This window comes from Podospora anserina, chromosome 6 (genome assembly GCF_000226545.1).
Source record: "Podospora anserina S mat+ genomic DNA chromosome 6, supercontig 3".
NCBI classification, from domain to species: Eukaryota; Fungi; Ascomycota; class Sordariomycetes; order Sordariales; family Podosporaceae; genus Podospora; species Podospora anserina.
The window spans coordinates 40,637-63,246 of record NW_001914841.1 but is presented as its reverse complement, the minus strand read 5'-3'; the positions used below and the strand labels follow the sequence as shown (position 1 = coordinate 63,246).

At 53.8% G+C, this 22,610-nt stretch overlaps 7 protein-coding genes across 7 annotated transcripts; 3 read left to right on the top strand and 4 right to left on the bottom strand.

Moving 5' to 3' along the window:
- Positions 1 to 2,096: 2,096 nt before the first annotated feature.
- On the bottom strand, positions 2,097 to 8,206 carry PODANS_0_150 (uncharacterized protein; the record flags this gene model as incomplete). The annotated part of the gene is made up of 2 exons (XM_001904504.1): positions 2,097 to 7,237; positions 7,294 to 8,206. 2 exons carry the CDS (start codon positions 8,204 to 8,206, stop codon positions 2,097 to 2,099), a joined length of 6,054 nt encoding a protein of 2,017 aa, XP_001904539.1.
- A 324-nt stretch (positions 8,207 to 8,530) lies between these two features.
- Positions 8,531 to 9,046, bottom strand: PODANS_0_140 (uncharacterized protein; the record flags this gene model as incomplete). Its single annotated transcript, XM_001904503.1, has 1 exon — positions 8,531 to 9,046. One exon carries the CDS (start codon positions 9,044 to 9,046, stop codon positions 8,531 to 8,533), a length of 516 nt encoding a protein of 171 aa, XP_001904538.1.
- A 931-nt stretch (positions 9,047 to 9,977) lies between these two features.
- On the top strand, positions 9,978 to 10,718 carry PODANS_0_130 (uncharacterized protein; the record flags this gene model as incomplete). The annotated part of the gene is made up of 1 exon (XM_001904502.1): positions 9,978 to 10,718. The coding sequence occupies one exon, from the start codon at positions 9,978 to 9,980 to the stop codon at positions 10,716 to 10,718; it is 741 nt and encodes a 246-aa protein (XP_001904537.1).
- Positions 10,719 to 10,994: 276 nt separating this feature from the next.
- Positions 10,995 to 13,765, bottom strand: PODANS_0_120 (uncharacterized protein; the record flags this gene model as incomplete). The annotated part of the gene is made up of 3 exons (XM_001904501.1): positions 10,995 to 11,757; positions 11,817 to 13,489; positions 13,541 to 13,765. 3 exons carry the CDS (start codon positions 13,763 to 13,765, stop codon positions 10,995 to 10,997), a joined length of 2,661 nt encoding a protein of 886 aa, XP_001904536.1.
- A 577-nt stretch (positions 13,766 to 14,342) lies between these two features.
- On the bottom strand, positions 14,343 to 16,604 carry PODANS_0_110 (uncharacterized protein; the record flags this gene model as incomplete). The annotated part of the gene is made up of 3 exons (XM_001904500.1): positions 14,343 to 15,159; positions 15,213 to 16,380; positions 16,433 to 16,604. The coding sequence occupies 3 exons, from the start codon at positions 16,602 to 16,604 to the stop codon at positions 14,343 to 14,345; spliced, it is 2,157 nt and encodes a 718-aa protein (XP_001904535.1).
- Positions 16,605 to 18,601: 1,997 nt separating this feature from the next.
- Positions 18,602 to 19,040, top strand: PODANS_0_100 (uncharacterized protein; the record flags this gene model as incomplete). The annotated part of the gene is made up of 2 exons (XM_001904499.1): positions 18,602 to 18,628; positions 18,693 to 19,040. 2 exons carry the CDS (start codon positions 18,602 to 18,604, stop codon positions 19,038 to 19,040), a joined length of 375 nt encoding a protein of 124 aa, XP_001904534.1.
- Positions 19,041 to 20,095: 1,055 nt separating this feature from the next.
- Positions 20,096 to 21,640, top strand: PODANS_0_90 (uncharacterized protein; the record flags this gene model as incomplete). Its single annotated transcript, XM_001904498.1, has 3 exons — positions 20,096 to 21,224; positions 21,340 to 21,418; positions 21,481 to 21,640. The coding sequence occupies 3 exons, from the start codon at positions 20,096 to 20,098 to the stop codon at positions 21,638 to 21,640; spliced, it is 1,368 nt and encodes a 455-aa protein (XP_001904533.1).
- Positions 21,641 to 22,610: the final 970 nt, after the last annotated feature.

The following is a 22,610-nucleotide window of genomic DNA, read 5'->3' as shown; positions in this document are numbered from 1 at the left end:
GGGTCTAATAGACGTGACCATGGCGTTGCTGCCCTGTGTTTGTTGTAATTATGCTTTTCAATCCTGCCAGGTCCAGATTTCTCAAGACACGTCTCCTCAAGCTTTCGTTATCGTAGCGATTGCATTGTACGGCTTGACCAAACTTGCGATATGAATTTTCAAATTATCGCCGAAATATCTCGTTCAGCTCTCCAAAAACCCCTTCCAGATCCAAGTCAAAATTGCCAGTACTAAGATTGCACTATACACACACATAGTATCCAGCCGACAGACACCATCAAGGGCTTCAGAGGGTATGGCCACAGCTTCGAGAAAGCTTACACCAAGAAGCAGAACCGAAGTACAGCACATCACAGGATTGTTGGCTATGACTTGGGCGGCACGAGAATGATGTGTACGTCGATAACAGAAGCCCAACGGGCTGAGCCACAATTTATCGATTGCGATGAAAGGACTATCCATTTCCGAGTGGGGTTACTTTGTCGACAAGCACACCGAAGTGGAACAAGCTGGAAGAGGTCAAAGGTGGTGTCCTTTACACTTCGAAGTCCAATCAATTGCCTTCTTGATCTTGATCGTGCTTCACTCGCTGGATGGTGCTTCCTGCGGGCGATAGATTTCCAGGCTCCATGCACATAACTCGAATACACGGAATACCTTTACTAGGCTATGATCCCGTTGTATCTCAACTGTATTTAGAATGGTAGTAACGTTATGAAATTGTCCTCCTATACGTGGACAGCCCCTGCCGTACCCGCCCCTAAGGAAGTTTTTATGTGATTCGGCACGGCTAGCAAGGTGCACCAATCAGTGATACTTGCTCGCCAACTGAAGGCAAAAGGGTAATAGTATATAGAAGTGGATATCACGAAGTCTTGGGTCCGCCTACCTAACCTCAACTAACAGCGCCCGTCAACCGAGTGGTGACGCAATTCGGCTGGTTTTCATCCAGTCTTCCATGTGAATTACGCGATATTTGTTTCTGTGCGTGAGAGAAAACCAGATCGCAATTGCAACGCGTTCGCAGATACGCGGATATGTAGGCTGGTGACCTAGGAAAGTCACTGGCTGCGAAAATGTCACAACCCTGGTATATGGACGGGAATAACGATTGGTTGTGGAACCACGGGAGCAGGGGCCAATCGGGAGAACACCCAGGAGAGCCAATCACAGTGAGGAACGGCGATCAGTGCGATCAGGGTACTGATCAGACTGAGCAGGCCAGGCCGGATGATCAGTGTGATCAGGGCACTGATCAGGCTGAGCGTAAGTGATCAGTATACTCGGGACACTGATCAGAGGAATCACGGCTAGGAAAAGAAGTCTATATATACGGAGGAACTGGCTGGTGTAGATAGACAGTTCCGCAGTATGCAATTCACAATTGTATTCACGGTATCTTGTGTTTACATTGAGACATCTTGTTGTGCACTGTTTAGCTGCACCGAACCAATTGTCAGAAGTTACCTTCAACCCGTATTCCTTTCAGAGGTTCTGCACAGGGGTTCGTCATAATACGTTAATAGAAAAAAGAAAGGTAAAATATGGAGTTCAACTCGAACATATACACCTCCTAAATCCAAAAAAATCAGCAACATACTTCCCTCGAGCTTACATAACATCCTTACAATTAGGCTGTCGATAAAAGATTGCAAAAGATGAACATGACCACGCCTCGAACTGAGGACCTCATTAGTCGCAGGCACTAGTAAGAACCAACAAGATCTCTACATGGATATGAGGGATACGCTGAGTGCGAGCAACCTACGTGCTGTCAATTACACCACATGGGAGAACTCATGTTCTTGCTTGAATTTCACTTGCGGTTTGGCAGGCTGTAAACCTCCTCCTGATCCTCAGCCTGTCTTAGGTTCTTCGACTCCTTTCCAACTCGTGAAAAAGGTCAACAAAACTACCAGTTGCGCCCCGCTTTCCCCATGGTTCGTTCGATGTGGTCTTCGACATAGCGAACCCTTCCCCGCGACTGCACTCTCCGCAGTCAACCCACGAATCTCAGGGTCGGTTTCAGATCCACCAAGATGGAACGTATCCAATTCCATTCCGTTATCCAATGACCCACCACTTACTCGATCCTACTACAACAGATCTTCACCAACCCAAAGCAACTCCTCCTGAAAAACCGGATCGATGACTTCCTCCTCCTCACTTGACCCCGAACCCTCCTTAACCTCAACTTCGACCGCCGCCTTCTCCAAAAGCCCAACCTTCAACGCAATCCGATTCTTAACAACCCCCCACTTCGACATCCGTTTCCAAGGCTGATCAAACCCAGGTATAGACTCGACATTATCCGCCACAAAATCCTCGTCTTCCTCTTCCTCCACCTCGTCATCCTCCTCCTCATGCGCATCCTCCTCCCCATCCTCCGCGCCCTTCTTCTTCTCATCCTCCACACTATCCCTCACCCAATCAGCCCAATAGCCCGCATGGTGTCCCTTCATCCTCTGAACATCAACCTCCTCCCACGTAGCTCCGTTTCTGAGCAAATACCTCACAATTTCCGAATGACCTACAAAAACAGCAGCATACAACGGACTGAAAAACCACCCACCCCTCAAGTTCACATCCGCCCCTCTGCTCACCAGCATTTCCACCGTCTCTAGCTCCCCCGTCTGACAGGCCGCTTGCAAAGCAGTGTGGTATTTCCCACCCGTGGCATCAATCTCAGCCCCACGGTTAAGCAGCATGGCAATAACCCACTTCGAAGCCCTAGACGCACAAGCAGCCTGCAGCGGCGTCCCGTATCTCCCCCCCCTGGCGTTGGGATCCGCACCTCTCCCCAGAAGTAGGTCCACCGCCTCGACCTTGCCATGAAGAATAGCCGCGTGGAGAGCCGTGCCTAAGTGCCCTGCTTTGGTGCAGACGTCTGCCCCCTTCCTGAGGAGGAGACGCCAACTCTCCGGCTCCCCTTGCGACACGGAGGCTATCAGCGGTGTGCCCCACCGTCCAGACGCGCGACCCGGGTTCACCTCGGCCCCAGCCTTGACCAGCTTCCTGACAGCGTACCACGAATTCCGAAGCGCCGCGGCCTGGAGCGCGGTACCACGGACCGTCGAAACGGGTTCGTTCAGATCAACCCCCAGCTTCATCACCTTGTCAAAGATCTTTTGCCCCTTATCGATGCTCTCGATGGCGGCGAATAGCGCGTTTGGGTACAGTTCGTTACCCAGCTTTGCGTCGGCACCCTTCTCCATCAGGTAATCAAATGTGCCCTCCTGATAGGTGACAGCCGCAGCGTTGAGAGCGGTGCCATAATGACCAGCTACTTTGTTGACTTCGGCTCCAGCCTCGACAAAGTACTGCTCATCTTCGCGCTCCATCCAGACACAGTGCTGCAGTCCATTGCCGAAGCGTCCATAGGCAAGGTTGACGTCAAAGTCGTGGTAGTTGATCATCTGATGGAGCAGCGTCGAGCAGGATCCCCAGGAATCATCCTTACCGGGATATCCAACTGCCGCGCCGCCAGCACACCCAAACATACCCCCAAGGAGATCATTCCGAGCGCCATGCCTGTACAGGATCCTGATGATGACGTAGGCGCCCCGGCTGTATGCTGCTTGCAAAGCAGTGCCGTATTGCCCACCTTGTATGTTTGGATCGGCGCCCTTGTCAAGCAAGGTTTCCAACTTCTCGTCGTCGTAGTGGTATGCGGCGACCTGAAGAGCAGTGCCCCATACTCCCCCCACAGCATTGACATCGGCACCTTGTTCAATAAGGTACAGAGCCACTTTATCATCAGACTGGAAGCCCACGGCGCAGGGAAGCGGGTAACCCCAACCGCCGGCTCTTTCATTGACATTTGCACCATGCTCAACCAGAAGTTTGATAAGCTCCACCTCCACTCCGTCATGGCGGAGCGCAGCCAGTAACGGACTGGTGTACCAGGAACCTTTGATGACTTCGGTGGTTGCCCCAGCCGCGAGGAGGCTTCGCACCACTTCAAGATGACCTTGGGAGCACGCGGCCATCAGGGCCGTGGTAAAAATGCCACCCTTTTCGTTGGCGTCGCTCCCTAGCTTGAGGAGTAGGTCAACGGTGGTGGAATGACCACGAAGTGATGCTACCTGGAGTGCCGATTTGAAAGGAGGCTTTGGCGCGTCTTGTCCCAAATCCACTGAAAGATGAGCCCCAGCCCCGACGAGCCTTGTAATTAGGTCATCCTTCCCATGCCAAGCAGCAGACTGCAGGGCTGTGATGGGCCCCTTATCAAGCCCATCGTCAATACTCCCGGTGAGATCTGAATAATCGCTAGCAAGATTGACATCCGCTCCAGCCTCAAGCAAGAAGTTGAAGATGGCATCACTCTCCAGCTCGACCGCCGCCTGGAGAGCGGTGATGAGCAAGCCAGCTTTGAGATTCACATCAGCCCCGCGTTCGACCAGAATCTTGACCAGATCAAGTCTGTCACGCTTCACGGCGAAAAGGAGTGGAAACCCGTGGCTTCCACTTTCCTCATCGGTCACGACGCTTGGATCCGCTCCCGCATCCAATAGAGCCGTGACGATATCTTCACAGATGGACTTGGCATTGAGAGCAGCAGAGAGGGGAGCACCGTATCGACCGTTGTTGGTTTCGCTTGGACTCGCCCCCAGTTGAAGCAACTGCTTGACCACGTGCATTTTACCATTCGAGGCAGCAGCTTCCAGCGGTGTGCACGAGATGGGCTTGTTAAGAACCGTACCGAGCAGAGCCAGATCTACCCCTTGTTCCGCGAGAAAGGCCACCGTATCTGAATGTCCGAAATATGCTGCAGTCACAAGAGCATTTCCCGCATCTGTTGTGGCCCCCTTTTCTAGACCGAGATCGTAGAGAGCCTCGATCACGGCGTTGTGGCCGTTGGCCGCAGCACGGACAACCGCCGTGGCTTCATTGTCACCAGTGTTGATGTCGATACCCGCTTTGGCAAGCAATTTGACGCAGTCGACATGACCACCATACGCTGCCAGCTCGAGAGGGCTGCCGTACTCTGGATGGGTTACGCTGAGGTCCGCCCCAGCACTGATGAGTCGCTGCAAAACCCCCAGATGCCCCCTGAAGCTGGCTACGTGTATGGCACTGCCATATTTGCAGGTCGACCATTCATTGACATCTGCCCCAAGACCCAGCAACAGGTTGATAGTGCTGATATTTCCTGCGCAGCACGCTTGGTACAGAGCACCGCAGTCCTCGACTGGGTAGCCTAACTCGACCAAGTTCTCGATGCACTCATCCATACCGTTGGAGGCAGCCATGGCGAGGGGTCCAGTGTTTCTGCGAGCTGGGCTGCTGACCTTTACACCGTTAAGATGCTCCAGTATCAGCTGAACAATCTGGACGTTCTTGCCAGCGATGGCTGATGTGAGAGGCGAGGAATACAAGCCTCCCTGTCCACATGGGTTTGCACCAGCTTGTAACAAAACCTCAACAACCTTCCGATGGCCCTTCTCAGCAGCGGCAGCCAGTGGAGTTCCATACCGTTTACAGGGGATGGCGTGCTTGGCTCTTTTGTCGAGAAGTAAGCGGACGACGTCGGCGTGCCCTGCAAGGGCTGCTGCTTGAAGTGGGCTCCGGTCCTTTCGTCGTCTAGCATCTAGGTCGATGTTTTGTTGCAGAAGAACATCGACAACAGAGGCATGACCCATAGCTGCTGCATCGTAAAGTGCTTCGCCAAGGTCAAGCTCAGCCATCTTTTCCGCTGGGTGCGGTACCGGGCCGTTCGCTTGTAGCTCGTCTCCCGAGGCCGTTGCAAACTTCAGAATGACCTTGACAACGCCAGCGTGTCCACGAGAAACCGCAGCTTTGAATGGCCCAAGCAATTGTTCAGCTTCAACCCCAGCCTCCAGAAGTTGCTGTGCCGCGCCGGCCAGACCATACCAAGCCGCATAGGCCAATGGTGTCCTTGATGACACGCCAGAGAGCGCTTTGTCAGATTTTGCACGGTGCTGGTACTGTTCCCAGGTCACAAAATTCCTGCGTGAGCCATTTGTCAAGTGGAAGAGTCGCATCGTCAGATCCAAGACATCTTCGTCCGGTTCGTCGTCTTGCTCGCTGTACTTGGCATGCAAACCCCAGGCGCTGGCAGCATAAGGCAAAAACTTGTACTGCTGGAGCTGGTCGGAGTCAGGCGATAATGGCTTTGCGAAATCGTCGTAGCAAAGATATGTCAGACACACAGATGCCAAAGTCGACTCGGTCTCGTACTTGGCAACACAGAATAGAGGTTTTGTCTTGCATATGTCTTCTGATACCAGAAACTCCTTCACCGAGAAATGTGCCAAGGACACAAACCTGTCTGGTGATACAGTGACCAAGCCACCCAACAACTCAAGCATGTCCTCGGGGTCGGTGTCCACGGCATTAAAATCCATGGACTCCTCTCCATTGTCTGGCTCAATCGAGATCGCTTCGGCCAGCTCCTCAAGTGAGAGGTTTCTGATGCCGCGTACCAACCAAGAAAGTATTTTCCGGACAATCTCCACATCCTCCGGGTGTTCGTCTTCTATACGCTGAAGAATCCGGATGTATGTTTCCTGCAGCGTGCGCGGGAGGTTGGTCAGAGCAGAGCGGATAGCTTTGTCGTTTCGCAACTTGCACAAGGCATCGATCTGGCACCGCACCCACTGAAACATGCCTTTTGATCCGGTCACCAGGCTCTCCACAATAACGCTTTGCAACTCTGGATCCCTCAGTTTCAATTTCCTTTGCTTGATCCTTGATGCAACTTCTCCCTCCACAAAGTTTTGAATGTCGTCTGCGACATCAGACTGCTCGATGGACGTGGCTGGCAGGCCTTGAAATGCCCGCGCAATTGGGAGCTCGTTCCGACTTGTTACTAGAATCTTCAGCCTGGGGCACTGCTCATGGAGGCTCCGTAATGCGGCGGTGAGAGTCTCCCATGACGAAGGACTGGTCTCGTCCAAGGCATCGATGACAATGATGACTGTCTCGAAGTGGTCACTCATAAAAGTGTTAAAGTCTGCAAGAAGCTCGTCAAACTCGGCCGTAAATGTAGGTGCCAGTCTAAGCTGCTCAAGAAAGAAGTCTTGGAGGTTTTCGAAGACTCCGCTGTTCTGTTTTGCCAACATGGCCAGGATTGTGCTGAGAATCTTGGCTGGGTCCTGTTTCTGCGAGTCTTTGTAATCGCAGTAGAAGTAAGCGAGCCCGGTGTTTTGGTCCTGCACCTTTTCTTGCAGGTAGTTGATGATGCTCGATGATAGGATGGTTTTGCCCGCTCCGGCTAGAGTCCCACATTAGCCCAGGTTCAAAGAGAAAGGAATGGTGGACTGGACGTACGAATGGCGTGCAGCCACAGAAAGCTGTTGTCCTCTCTGAGCCACCGTTGAAACTGATGGCCGTGCAGAAACCAAGTACCAGAGCTTGCATGACGAAGACTTGTTGCCGCCTTATGATTTGTAGCGACATTGGCCGGGGCCAGCCACTCATGCACTTTGGCTGTGCTCTCTGCGTCGACGTAGTTTGCAATCAACCTCTGACTTCGTTCGGCCTTTGCCCAACGTTCGCCGGCCAAAGTGCGTTCCTTGCTAGCCAGCTCTTTCTCGGCCAGCCCAGCCTCGGACTCGACGGCCTCCACATTCTTGGATATGCGGTCTTTGATACCGTCAAAGTCGACACTGAAGGGCTTCCAGAGAACCCTCAATGCAGTGGCCAAGCCAACCGCTTGCGTCAACCTCTTGATGCCCTGGCATTTTTCCTTGCCCACGCGGAAGATTTGTTTGGCTCGGACACAGAACTCGAAGATGGCGATGTAAATGTCGACCATAGGCGCCTTGATATTCTCGTTATCTGGGTATAATGTCGGGTAGCGTTCGAGGCGGCTGAGAATGGTCCCAATGTTTTCCAACATCAGGGCCAACTTCTCAAAATACTCGCCAAACTCGCGGGCCAGGTCTAGGACGATGCGGAGACTGCCCCATAATGGGCAAAGAATGTCGCTGCCATTGGCAAGGATGCTGAGACCATCGCCGTAGGTTTCGAGGCCATTGATGAAAGGGATCAGGGCTTCGCCAACTCGGCGTGACTTTGAATGCTGCTTGTGGGTAGCACCAATGGCTTTGAGCTCTTCTATCAATGTCTTGGCGGCAACCGAGGTGTCGAATAACCGGCGCTCATCAGTGGTCAAGTCTGCGGTGAAATGATTGATGCAGTCTGCGTCGAGCGATCTGAGGGAAATGACGTTGACGGTCATGATATTGCCAGTTCCTGCTGTCCCATACTTGTTGAAAACATTAGGGGAGAGGTGGAAGGAGCCCAACGAGAGATGCTATCGATAAGGGGCTCCTCCTTCCATGTAATCCGACTGATCCAATGAAATTTCAGACATGCTCGCTAGCTTTAGGCATCTGCGTCTCAAAATGAGGCACTTGCTCCTACTCAGCCCCACCAGCATTTGCCTGTTTAGTGAGTTTGCATATGGATCTAACCGCCTCCGGGTTTGAAGTCACGAAACACATGCTCACACGAGGTGCGCAAGATGGACGAACCAAAAATGTAATAAATTGTTTCTGTGCCCCTAGTTTGACAACGAATTGAGCACTCCTCCTGCTTTGTAAAGCAGGTAGAAACAGCTGAGATTGCCGATCCACCAAGTGATACCACGGATCTGACTCCACTGTGGGTGGTCTATGAGGATGTACACAGCGCCGTACGCCACGCGTGCAATTGTGTAGGTCAACCCGGCACGGTTGATCAGGGTTCTGTCAACACCAGCGGCGGTAGCTAAGCACACGGCGCCAGCAAAGAAAGCGTAGTTCTCGACGGCATTTGCGTGGGCCGACTCGTTGCGTTTGAGCATATCGAGTTGTTTCTGTGTGATCTTGCCCGAGGCAACGGCTGCGTCCCCGTACTTGGCAAGATCATAGCGGGGCGACACATTGTGATCGATGCCGTACCACTGTTTGAGCGTGCGTGAAGACAGAACGCCGTACGCAAAGAAGAAGTGCAAGCCCAGGAAAAAGGGCGCGTAATTCGGTATGATGACAGTAAGCGGGGCAGCCCGAAGGCCGAGGGCAACACCGAGAGATACCATGGCGACGGGAGAAACTTTGAAGAATTTGTTGTCTGCGCAGTGATGCTGAGCTCGAAAATGGGACCACAGCGGCTTTATACAGGTCACGCTTTCAGCTGTGCCGCCCGCACAGTGTTCTGCGTGCCGGACTCTTTTCTTTCAGCACAGTGCTACACTGCTGGCTGGCGGCACAAAACTGGCGGAATTACGGCGGAAACACAAACAAAGGATTCTGGTTGACTGTTGACCTGTTAGCGAGAATTAAACGAAAATCACAACAGCAGATACCGTTTTTCGAGGACCGGAACAACCAGGACAGTTTCCTTCAGCAATGTGAGGCTTTCTGTTAGCTCGGACTGTAAGTCTTCAAAATTGGCTATGGTTGGTCAGGTGCAGGAGCTATTCTGAAATAACACAAGTCCTGGCTAGAAACAGGGTTTCCTGTGGTTTTTTTTGGAATTTCTACTCGAATTATAAACCATGTTCAAATGGGGTGGGAGAAAGCACCCCGCACCCCGCACCCCACACCGTTGGACCTCCGCCGTCGAGCTGCGGATAACGGCTGCCAAGATCCGGTCCGCATCCGGCAGACCCACATCTCCGCCGTTGGCGTCAACGGCCGCCACCGTTGACAAGGACTCGGTCAAAGAGGACCGATAAACAGGGGCAAAAGAAGATCGCCAAGTTAAATCAGGTTTCCACTCACATGCTCGGAGCCTTCTCCGATCGAGTCTCCATCCGTGCGATCACACCGGCGTCATATACACAGACGCACACGGCAGATTTGCATCATCCCCGCTTAATTAGTCAACCTTGACCATCCCGTGTCTTATGCCTATATCACCTTGAGATCTCACCATGATCTGCAGCCCATCAGCATCGTCGTTTCTCAACGTTCCGTCTTTGACATCTGAACCACATATAGCCAACCAAACACCTCGCAGCCACCACAATGCGCAATCCCCCCGAAAGCATCAACCACCTCCTCGACACCCTCACCAACAACCCCTCCTCCCCCTCCCTCCGCATCCACTTCCCCGCCGAAACCGTCTCCTCCCCAGGCCAGCACCTCTCCACCACCACCTCCGCAACCCCCCCTTCCTTCTCCGTCTCGGCCTCGGCCCTCCACAACCTCAAATTCCCCAACAACGACCTCTCACCCGTCTCCTCCCACACCGACCCTGACGACGACGCAAACAAACCCTCCACCTCCACCAAAAATGAAGACCAACCTGACATAAACCCCCTCACCATCCCCCGCTTCCTAATCACCACCCTCGACCTCGACCCCCCCTTCCCTTCTTTTCCAGTCCTGGGCCCAATCCTCCACGGCATGCAGGCCGACCTGGCATTGTCGACCTCTTTCACGGGCGAGGATGACATTGACACAAACAAGCAGTTTATCCCTCTGGAGCGGGACACTAGGTTCAACCTAGGTGAGGATGACATAGGGGAAGTGGCGCAGTACATGGGCCCTTCCCCGCCGGGGTGGAGCGAGCCGCATCGCTATGTTTGTCTGATGTGGCAGCAGCCCGAGGGGGTGACTGGAGACAAAATCAGGGAGGAGATGGGGTGGGGGGCCGCGAGGGATGGGAAGATTGGTGCGTGGGAGAGGGTGAGGTTTGATCAGGCGGGTTTCGAGGAGAGGTTTGGGTTGGGGGAGGTGGTGGCGGGGAATTATTTTGTTTGTTGATCTGGTTGGATAACTTCCAAGGTAGATTGGGCCAATCGGTTTTTCTGGGTATCTCTTAGGATGGGCTATTGCATTGGCTTAGCGTTGGAAAATGATAGTTTGTTTTGTTGGCGTTCATAATTTGCTTGAGCAATTACAGCCACTCACTCCTCCACAGGCACCTGCACCAGACTCTGCCCGCTTTCCGTTCAAGTCGTGATCTTCCCGGCCATAACCACCATTGTCAAACAACCGTCTTCCCTCACCGTCAAAGTCTCCCAAGACATCTCAGTGCCCCTACTTACTCCCCCCATGCAGCCTCCCTACACTCTCCACCGTCACCGCATCCTTATGCCACCTCTTCGCCAAAACCCCCTCCCTAAACACCCACGCCCCCCCAATCGTCGCCCCCGGCCCCACAGTCACCAACCCAGCCACCACCAACCCCATCACATTCCCCCACCCCTCCCTCAACATGCCCGCCTGTCTCAAATCCCAAAACAAATACCCCAGCCAGACAATGTGGCTCCCAAAACCGAAAAGGTAATCCCACTTTAGGAAATTGACCGCAAACGAGGTCAAATCCCCGTAATGTCTCGGGATCCCTCCCGGGAAAAACAACCCCCAGTGTGCCGGGTCAACCCCGCCATTTCTCCCCCATACATGTGCCGCTGCTGCTATGATACTCCCCAAGCCGATGTAAATTCGAAGAACGGGGAGGTCTTTGGTGAAGTTGTTGATCTTGTCTTGGTTGACGGTGTCGCTGAATAGTCTGGAGAGGGTGAGCATTGCCAGTGCGGTCCAGATGGGGAAGGGTTGCCAGATGAACAGCCAGGATTGGCGTTGGGGGAGGTCAGGAGAGAAGAGGAACCCAATTAGGGGGGTGAGGTAGGCGAGGAGGATGGCAGGGAGGGTGGTGTACGACCAGCGGGTGTTGGTCAGGCGCTTGTCGCGGGCGGCGAAGGATTCGATGGGGGAGAGGATGTAGTGGAGGTAGAGGTAGAAGGGGCCGATGATGCCCACGCCCATGAGTTGGCAGAGGGTGAGGAAGAGGTTGGGCCTGTGAGGGGGGTCAGTGATTGAGAAAGGGTAAGGATCTGAGGAGGAGCAAGAACCTACAGCTGCAAGATAGTAAGCGCATTCGCCCGCCGTGTCGACTCCAGCAGCCAGATCGTAAAGATGGGCAGCCCCTCAAGCAGAAAGGTGATCATATGCCGGCGGCCTTCTTCCGATGTGCCGTACATACCCGGCACAAAGATCATATTCACCCACGCCATCGTCTCGTCAAGACTCCTCCAGCCATAAAACGACCGCAGCACCGGAACCAAAATGTTGTCAACAGCGATAAAACCCCCATCACGCTGCTCTTTCGCCCACTGCTCCGGCATTCCCACATTCATGATCCAAAAAGCAAGACACGACATCAAAAACAACGGCAGAGCAAACAACGCCCTCTCGAACCTGCTCTCCCTCCTCCCATCCCCCATGGTCGGGTTGAACGGTGCGGTCACCATGAGTGATCGTTTCGGCAGCGGCAAGTAATCAATCTTCGTCGCTCCGATCATAACGTGATGAAAAAGCTCGGCAATCAGCTCTCCAAAGTTGGGGAGCAGCCAGTTAACAAAGAATCGAGAATAAGCCGTCTGCATGCAGTGGGCTTGTGTCAAGAAGCCCGACGCGTCCACAACCGCAGCTGCCCGTGTTTCCCGTTCCTGTTGGTACTCGGCGAGCATTTTTTGGATGTCATCCGGCGAGGGACGCAGCTGTCCCGTCCGGGCGCATTTGTCAGCCAGCTTCTTGATCCCATTGGCCAGCGCGGCTGCGCTTTCGATGGCAATGTTTCCACCAACTCCCAAGTTGGGGGTCGACTTGTGGATGCTGTCTCCTGCGCAGGTGATTCGGCCCCAGTGCCAGAGTTTGAATCTGCCTTGTTCGATCGAGACGAGGCGGTGGACGACGGTTTTTTTCCAGAGGTCCGCGAGGGTGAGACGGTTGGGGTCTGGGCGGAGGATGAGGTCGCCGTTGCGGGCGAGGAAGGATTGGACTTCTTGTTCGTTGAATTGTGGAATTTCGCCATGGTGGTATCTTCGGGAGAGACGCTCTCCTGCGAACCAGTACACCTTTCCCTCGTCGGCAACAATCGTCATTCCAACACGGCCGATATTGTACGATGTATCCAGATGCCCAGACGTCAGCCCTTGCACCCCGTACGCAATGCCAAACAGCGTGTTATGGTCAGCGAACAAACCTGCCACCAAAGTCAGCTCCTCTCTCTCTGTTTCTCTTACATTTCTCCCGCTCAACTTACTCTCCTTCTCCCGTTCCACCACCCCCGCCAACTCCCACATCCTCCCCCTCACCAAACTATTAACCCCATCACACCCCACCAGAACATCCCCCTCAAACTCCTCCCCGTCATCACAAACAACCCTCACCCCCTTGTCCAAATCATGCCTCACCTCCACCACATTCCTCCCCGTCAACAACTTGCTCTTGTCCCTGATGTTATCCACCAATCCCCGCAGCAAAACCTGCCGCTCCCCCCACGCAGTGCAGTACCCCGTCCTCGCCAGGATAAGCTCAGTACTCCTGTCCTCGCAAATCACGCTCCCGTCTGCTCGACGCGCAGTAAGCAGGTTGATCCACTCGGCTTCTTTCTCGATGCGGTCCCAGGCCCCGAGCTGGTCGAGGATGCGCGCGCCCGAGCTGAAGATGCCGATCGAGGCGCCGACCTGGGGAGCGAGGTCAGGGCGGCGTTCGAGGAGGAGATAGGGGATGGAGGCTTGCTGGACCTGCTATCAGTGCTTTATATTGACTTGGAAAGTGCGGGGAGGGAAGAATACCTCAAGCGCATTTGCTAGAGTGAGGCCAGCAACTCCGCCTCCGCAGATGAGGATGCGGAATTCGCGGTCGTCCTTTGCCATGGTGATTTGTTTGAGCTGTGATAAAAGAGGGAACACACAAGAATACGGTTCGGTACAGGTTAGGTGACTAAGTATATGACGTGGAGAAAAGAGACATAAAGGCCGAGGCTGAGGTGAGACAAGAGGCTGGTTGGCTGGGAACATGCATGAGTTCGGGGACTAGAGACAGCCACATTATGCGTAGGGTGAGAGATGGAATGTGAGATGTGACGAGCGGCAACCGATGGTATTGCTGATAAGGCTTGAGGGAACACTATCTAGCATCGAACCTGTTTCTGTCGACGTTCTCTAGCAGGTTGAGGGTTTCGCTTGTTCACGTATCCCAGGTCACGGTACCCCGGCTATGTCTCACTTGATCTGGTAAAAGGCTGGCACTACCCGAGACAAATCGGATCAGCAACGAAGCTATACTATTGGTCAAGTCGAGGTCAGTCGGAAGGATGTCATCAGCTCACATGCAGAACCGGAACTTACCCCCCCACAAAGGTGTTACATCCCGTCTTATGGTTATTCTACTCCAGAACGTAACACCGAACAGGGCAAAGCTCAAGTTGCGAACAATCATACTCCGGGCGATTTTCCTATTATTTCAGCCAAAAACATGGTTCAAGTGCTGCGTCACAGCAACCAGAGCCGTATTTCTTTGTGACGCCCTTCCAACCCCTCTTCCGAAACCAGCAAAAAGCCTATGCCAATCAGCCACTTCCCAACACCTAACATCTCAACCCTCCAACACAGTCAACTCCACCCCCAAACTCGCACACAAACCACTCAACTCCCCAAACCCAACCATCCCCCCCTTCCCACCCCACTGCAACACCCTCGCCTTTGGCCGCCTCCAATCCACACCCTCCCACCGTCCCAACCTCTCCACCTCCCTCCTCGTCCCCTCAAACCCCCTCACCTCCAAATACCCCTTTCCAAACTCGGGCTTCCCCCACCGCGCAAACGCCCCCCAGTAATCAACCACCAACCGCTCAAAAGCAAAGTCGTTACCATCCCTGTCCGGCAACCCTCCCCTAGCCTCAGTCCCAAAAACAATCATTTGCTCCCCCGCATGACACTTGTAGTACTCCATATCCAAAATCCCCTTAGGGTACCCGTTGGTGCTAGGAGGTCGACACCAATCACGGGAGTACCCCGGCATCTGGTAGGTCCGGTTGAAGACAAAATAGTACGTGTCTTTGAAGGTGCCGTGGCGGGAGGCGCTGTAGGCTTTGGCGAGGGAGGGGCAGGTGAAGATTAACGAGGAGAGAAGGGAGATGGTGCTGTTGAGTATGGCGGCTTCGTTATTTTGGAGGGCGAGAGTGCTCGCCGGGAGGGAGAACAGGGAGGTGGAGTTGGCGGGAAGGCCAAAGTGCTTCTGGGCGACGGTGTTGAAGTACTGGATGAAGGTTGCGTTGGGGGCCGGGGGGTCGTCAATCATGACGCCGACTTCGTCGCGGGTGATGCCTAGCATGACGGGAATCTTGGACGCCAGAGTGGAGGTGAAGTTGAGGGTTGGGGTGGTGAGGTAGAGGCCGTCTTGGACGATACCGCTGGTTTCGTGAGCAAAGACACAAGAAGAATGGAAGCGGAATAGTGGACTTACTAGGCGTTGGTCGGCAGGTTGACGAGGTCGAAGCCGCTTAGCTTTCCGAGACAGGCAACTTTGTCTTTTGCATCCAAACAGCCGGCGTCTTTCAACACGTTCTTGGTGGTCGTCTCATAGTTGTGGGCCAGTGTGTCGTAGAAAATGGCAGGGGTGACAGGCCTTTCCGGGCTTGGGTATCCATCTGGGTTGGACTGTAGGATAGCACGGTGAAATAGACCCTTTGCCTTTGGCGAGCTGAGGACGACATGAGTGCCCAAAGCACCTGCAGACTCTCCGAATAAGGTCACTTTGTTCGGGTCACCGCCAAAGTACTTGATGTACTTGTTGACCCACTCCAAGGCAGTAATCATGTCTGAGATGGCGTAGTTTCCCTTGTGGACATCATCATTCAGGTTCAAGAAACCAAGCGAACCGACGCGGTAGTTGACAGACACCACCACGACATCGCCCCTCGAGGCAAGGTTGGTTCCATCCGTGTTTGGATTCTTTCCAGAACCGGATGTCAAGCCTCCGCCGTAGAGATATAGCATGACAGGCTTCAACTGTTTCTTGGCATCTTGGCCGGCCATACGCGGCAGGTAAGGCGTCCAGACATTGGCAAACAGGCAGTCCTCGCTGCTGCCACTGGTGACTTCGCCGATGGGTTGCGAGCAGTCTGCTCCGGCCTTGGTGGCGTCAATCTCGCCGTCCTCTCCGTAATTGGCGACTTTGGAGTAGGTGAACCGCCTCGGTGGGTCGGCAAAGCGCAGGCCGCGGAACTTCCAGGCGTGTAGGTCGCGGTAACCGGTCACCAGTTTCGAACCAACAAACTGCTGGACTTGCCAGTTGGATGAGGTGTCATCGACGGTCTGGTTGGACACTCGGGCTGACTGGGAACAGAGGGTAGGTAGCTCGGTGGAGCAATCAACATTGCGAGTCTTGCCTGTGGGATCAATGGCCCGACACTTATCAGCGTTGGGGTTGCTCTTGGAAACCCAGTAGAGCTGGTCCCGTGGGACCACTCCAAGGTATGCTTGATAGGGCAATGATCTCGCCAACGTGGTGGTGAATTTGGACTTCTTAGGGTCCCATGTCTCTTCTCCGAGCAGCTGACAGGCCATGGCGGCGGCATAGTTGGGACTGGGCTGGTTGATGAGGATGGCGGCGGACTTGTCATTTTCGGCACCTATTCGGGTGTCAGTGATATCACTCTCCATCTTGATCCGACAAGACCTCACCGTCAAGATTGTTCTTTGACAGTATGGTCAAACCACCCCCGGTGAACAGACACTGTGCCCCCGGGGCCAGAGCCGTGGCCAGAAATATGATTGCCGTTGACCAACGCATCTTTGAAGCTGATGGCTTGGTACAGGTTTCGTGGCCGGGTGAGTCGAGGTGGAGGTCTGACATCTCGGTGTCAACCTAGACATTTTATGTCGATGAAATGACAGGGGGTTCATTCCTTCTCGGCCGGGAGGGCCGAGGCGGACACCGGAGGTGCGGGTTGGGGAGATGCAAGTACGTGATCTGAACATATTGGTGACAAATTAGCCGATACTTGCCCCACGACTCGGCCCGTCTACGCGAATCTCTTGATTGTCCGCCAGTCCAATTGCAAAAGCTTCTCTTCTCCTCAAGTGTGGTAGATGGACCCTTGGCGATGTTCCGAGAGCCTGGTTTGGAGTGTGTGTTTCTGGGACTTCATCTCCACCTCGGGCATAGGCTTTTTCGGTGTGGTTGCAAGGTTTCTCTCCATGGTGTTGCCGTTAGGTGTCTCCCACGGTACGGGTTAATATCTGAAAAGAGGAAAGCCACACATTAGAGGGGCAAAACAACTAATAAGGCTGGTACCAGAGAAACATGACGTATGATGTAGATGGAGTTTGCTTCTGATACTAACACACTGGCGGAAGGGCGGGATGGCCCGTCGATACGGCGCCATGTTCGATCAGATGGAGCCGGGGGGTTCGGAAGAGCAGCCGTTGGTGCCAAGGAGCGAGCATCCAGCAGTTCCAAAGTTCCACGAGAGTGTCCAAATTCCAAGAACCAGGTTGATGCCCCGAGGAGAAACAATTGACCGCCTTTTTGCGGGGGAGGGTGGCGGTTCAGTTCATGCATCCCGTTCTCGTAATGCGCATCCGACATATCCCACGGGCAGGGCAAGAGGTCGAGCAGAGCAGAGCGGGAGTGGGGTGTTGGGTATTAGATAACGATATGGTGTTGGTTGCAGGGCAGTGCTGCAATGTTTCCCGCACAGACCACCGTCTACAGCAGCATAATCCCTGAGGCGGCCCAATTAGGGGATTCCATTGCCCCGGAGGCATGCGCTAGCGCACAAACCATGCAGCACCGTCAGTGCCCAGTCGAGATCGCATCTCAGCGTCCTCCAAACCACGTTTCGCACACGTTTTTGTGGCGCACTACACCCGGAACTAGTGATTGCTTTTTACGAGCACGCTGCAGCATCATGTCACCACATGCTGGCCATCTTATCTCAGTCAGGCAGGTGTCCAAGACAAGGAGACAAAGACTCACCTTGCCATTTGACACTCGGACTTATACACAGCATTGCCAAGCCAGACGGATGGGTGCCAAGACTACGACGACGTTTCTTGGAGACGCACGAACCATATTTCGAACGTCTGGAATTCCGCTCTGGCCTGTCTCAACGCATGAAATGCCTCGGTGCTTACCTACCACATGGCACTCAACCGCGCCCTTCCACTCCTTCACTGCTGCATCGGCCCCTCTTTTCCCGCCGTCTTCTCCTCTCTGGGCTTCCCCCTTCCCCCCCGCGCGCAACAATGTTTGACAGTTTCTGTGAAAGTCAAATCAGAGTCAGAGAAATGATCGGCCGAGTGGGCCCGCGGTCGGACAGGCGGAGGAATAGCCTAATGAAGGAGTGTTACATCCACTGCACTTTTGGCCTGCAGTGCTCTTCGAGAACCTGTCTCATGTCATCCGTTGAACCCTGCCACCAGCCGCCCGCAGAAAGGGAGCCTCTCGGTGAAGATGCCGTTCCCAGCGAAGCTCCCCTTGGCCCGCACGTGGCCGGAGAGATACCCCGGGTTTTATCTGCTGCTTGGTTTGCTTGCTTGCCTGTGGATTCCCGTTGGTTTTATATAACCCTCCGCGTCTGCAATCTGGACCTCTAGACCTCTGGACCTCCTCCATCTGATGTCGACTGCCCGCTCACCAGTCACCAGAGGCAAATTGCCAACGTTAAATCGACGTCACGCAGCATCCGAAATCGGGTAAGACGGGCGGCTGTGCTCCAGATTGACCTTGCCTCGCGGAGCACTTGGGTCATCACAATGTCAAAATAACGACGGGCCTCGAACAAACCTTTTACCTTTCACCACCAACAAATAACCGCCGATTGAGGAGGAGCATCATCACCAGCAATCATGGGACAAAAGCAATCCATTGTGCCGGTGGGTCTTTGATCCGATATCTTCTTCTTCAATCTCCGCGCCCTTATGACTAACATTGTCTCAGGCAACCTTTTTCTGCCCCAACACGGGCGAGGAGCTCGAGAACCCTCTCGGCCTCTGCACCCACTGCCAGGCCGCCCACGACATCATCTGGCAGTCTGTCTTCATATGCCCCAATACAGGCTACAGAATAGACACTCTTTCTCGACGACCCGACAAAGAATGCCCCTCTTGCTTTCAGATGCACCAGCCATACAGCAAGCGAGTCTACATCTGTCCAGTCACCGGCGCCCAAATCCCACACCCCAAAGAGACGGGCGGGAAATGCCAAAAGTGCAAACGTAGCCACGAAGACAACTCGACGCCCATGACCAGCAAGGAGGCCGTGATGGTGCGGGGCCTGAGAGATTGAATCAAATACGTCACCAATACCTCACTCCGGACCGTTGAGGGGGAAGTCGATCTGATGCCAACACCCAAGCGCAGAGCTTATTTGTAATCAGGAGGCGACAGGACCCAGGACGAGACCTTTTTCTTTTGTTTTCTCCCGATACCCACTACTTTTCTATGTACTTGTCAACATTCATGTGTAGTTAATTGGCATCTCTGGAAACGATATTCGGGAGCAGTTGTGCACGATACCCTCAGGATGACCGTTTCTTTTTGGGAAATGAAATTGGATACTTGTTCTCATCTTTTTGGCTCTCGAACAGTCAGTGTGAACTGTCGCTGGTCGAATTTACTGCCGATGCTTTGGAATGCTCTGGCCGCACTGTTGATGAGCACGAAGGCCGGACAAGTTACGATACACTGACAACCGAGTGGGCAGCGTCTTATATTTGAATGCAACATGCCACTGCCATCAGCTTTCAGGTTCAGAGGTCATGCAGGTCCAGCCTGGTCAGGGCAGAATATGGAGACAAAATCGCTCGAGTCAAGCGACAGAATGCAACCTCGATATTAGCCTGCCTTCTTGTTACTCGACAAAACGGATCCCTTCGATATTGCTTTCGGCGGGGAATCGTTTAGCCATAAATTCTACCTCGCACCAACCTCCGCAACATACCCATATGCGAGCCAATGCCGTAACGTCGTGCTATATTTATATCCCGTCTTCACCCCGACACCCTCTGCCGAGCAAGAGGCAGCCCAGCCCGGGGCCGTTACCAAACACTGAGCTGACAATTCGTAAAGTGCAAGCAGACCATCAACGCTGGTAACCATGGGTATCTGTCGGTGCGGTGCAACATGTCGATTTCGCGGGTGGCTGATGATGGTACAGCTCCGGTAAGATGGCCGGAACCCGGTGGTCTGCAGGTTGAACCCGGATATGCTATAAGACTGGACGATCAGCTTCTTATTGTCTCACATAAGTGAGTTCTTCACCTACCACATCCCGCTCCCAACCCGGTAGATCAATTCCGGCCCTTTGGAACTCGTTTGCCAAGGTATCCATGTAAGTGCAAGATGTCGATCGTATGCTGTAGGGGTTCCCACCGTTCACTAACAATGAAACGCGGCTTCTCGACCGTAGTCAGACGTGCAATGCTTTCTACGGCGATCTTCAGGGGCCTCCTGGTCTCTGCTCTGGCTGTTGCGGGGGCTTCGGCAGAATGTACTCGATTCATCGAGGCCTATGAGGGAGACACATGTGCCATCCTGGCTGAGATCGCCGGCATCACCGTGACTCAGTTCCTCCGGTCCAATCCTTCAGTCACGAGCTGTTCGCAGCTGGTTACTGGTGGTTTATATTGCATCGAGGGAATTGCCGACAGTGGCCCTACAGCCTCGGCATCACGGACGACATCTGCTGCCCCTACGTCTTCTTCTCCGGTGCGCCTCACCGTCAGCCAGGATGGCACTTGTGGCTCGGGCGTGACCTGCACCGGATCGAGCTTCGGAAACTGCTGCTCGCAATTTGGCTTTTGCGGTAGTTCGGCTGATTACTGCCTGTCAGATGGCTGCCAAAGAGGTTTTGGCTCTTGCGGTGCCGGCGCTATCTCTTCTGCCAGCAGTGCTCCCATCACGCCGGGGCCTACCGCTTCAGTCACTGTCACTGTCACGTCCGTTGTAGCCGTCACCCGCACTTCGATCGTCTCCCAGACCAACACAGCTACTGTTACGACCACTGTACCACAGACGGTCGTTGCTACCAGGACCATCACCAACACCGTTCCGGCCACGGCCTTTACAACCCAGACAGTTCGCGTCACCTCCACCACTACTCTCACCACTGGTGCCACCGCCATTGTGACCCGAACGGTCGATCTCACCTTGACTAGCATCGTAACACGCACAGCCACAGTCCCAGTCACCGCCACGCTAACAACAGTCATCACCAACCTGGTGGAGGTCACCGTCACGTCAACCAGATCCTCCACGACCACGACAACAACCACGAGAACAGTTCAGACTGTCGTACCGGTAACGCAGACACTGACAACTATTCTAACCAGTGTCTCAGTCTCGACCAGGGTGTTGACCAGCACGGCAATCGTCACAAGCGGGACATGCGGAACGCCGACGACAAGAGCGCCAGCTACGACGACAACCCCGAGTGGAAGTCGGCCAACGCTACCCGGAACACCCAGTAACTGTGAGTGAAATGAGAAACTCAGGCAGGATGAGACATGGGATTTCTTTGGCTTGGCGTGAGGAAGATGCTCCTGAAAAAACGCCTACTGACCACCTCCTCTTCGGCATTATCATAGGCAAGAACTTGGCCGTCATTACCCAGAACGACACTTGCCGCAGCTTGGCCTCGAGGGCGAATTTGACACTGCTTCAGTTGTATGTTCCCCCTGTTTTGCGGATCAAAAGAAAGAGCAAACAGGCTAATGACAGTAAAACAGCTACGACCTCAACCCATCCGTAAGTCGCGAACCCTTAGGTGGCGAAGATGACCTCAACCGCTACTGCACACCCGAATTCATCGACCTCTTGCTGAGCGGCCTCTGTCAGATCAACTGTGACCAATTGTGGGAGGGGTATTATGTGTGCGTGGGGAGATAAGTAGACCAAGTCCCAGACCGGGGGCGGGGGGGAGAATAGCGGGGGTGTCTTGGATTTGATAAAATATGATGGGTGAATTTATGCGACCATATGACCACGGATATGATATCCAAGTTGTGATGTATACAAAACCTCACCTCCCAATCCCAAACGCCTCGCTATAACACAGATCCAAATCTTCAATATTCATGCCATGGTCACCCCGTCAAAACAGGCGAAGTCGACACCCTCCCCACATACTCCCAACTCCTCGGCCTCCCGCTCGAAAACCGCCACTCATGGATATTGCCATTCACCATGCCAAACACCCTCTTTTCCGGATTCCCAGTGATAGCAGTAAACCGCACCTCGCCCTTCTGATCCCCCAACCCAGCCGGATCATCCTCCTCTCTCGCCAATGTCCATTTGTTTCCGGCCAACCCATCCAACGTCCTCACCCCGAGCCTCCTCCCCCCATCCTCCAACGTCACAATCATCTGATTCACCAAGTCGTACGAAAACGCCGCCATGTTATGCGAAGCCGGAGTAGAGGGCATGTCCCCCAATGAATCACTCTCTGTTCAATGTCAGCTTTCCCTCTCAACCCAATCAGTCCAGCAGGAAAAAAAGAAAAAGAAAAAAAAAAAAAAAGAATCACTCACCCTCCCCAAAACCCCCGACCATCTCCTTCCCCGCCGTCCACCCCTTTAATTCCCTCCCCCCCTCAAGCACAAACACCACCCTCCAATAAATATCACTAAACATTAAACCCCCCCTCCCCACCAGCCCCTTGCCCACCTCAAACCCCCTCATAACCTTCATGTTGAAAACCCTCACCGTTCCCTCTCCGTCTTGATAACCAACCGCACTAGGCGGAAAAAACCATTTACAATCCTCCCCCGTCCCGCACTGCGGTCTCAAAACCTGAAAGTTTTTGTTTTCCCTCCCCACCGTCAGTATAGCATCCCCCTGCCCCACACCTTCCAGCACA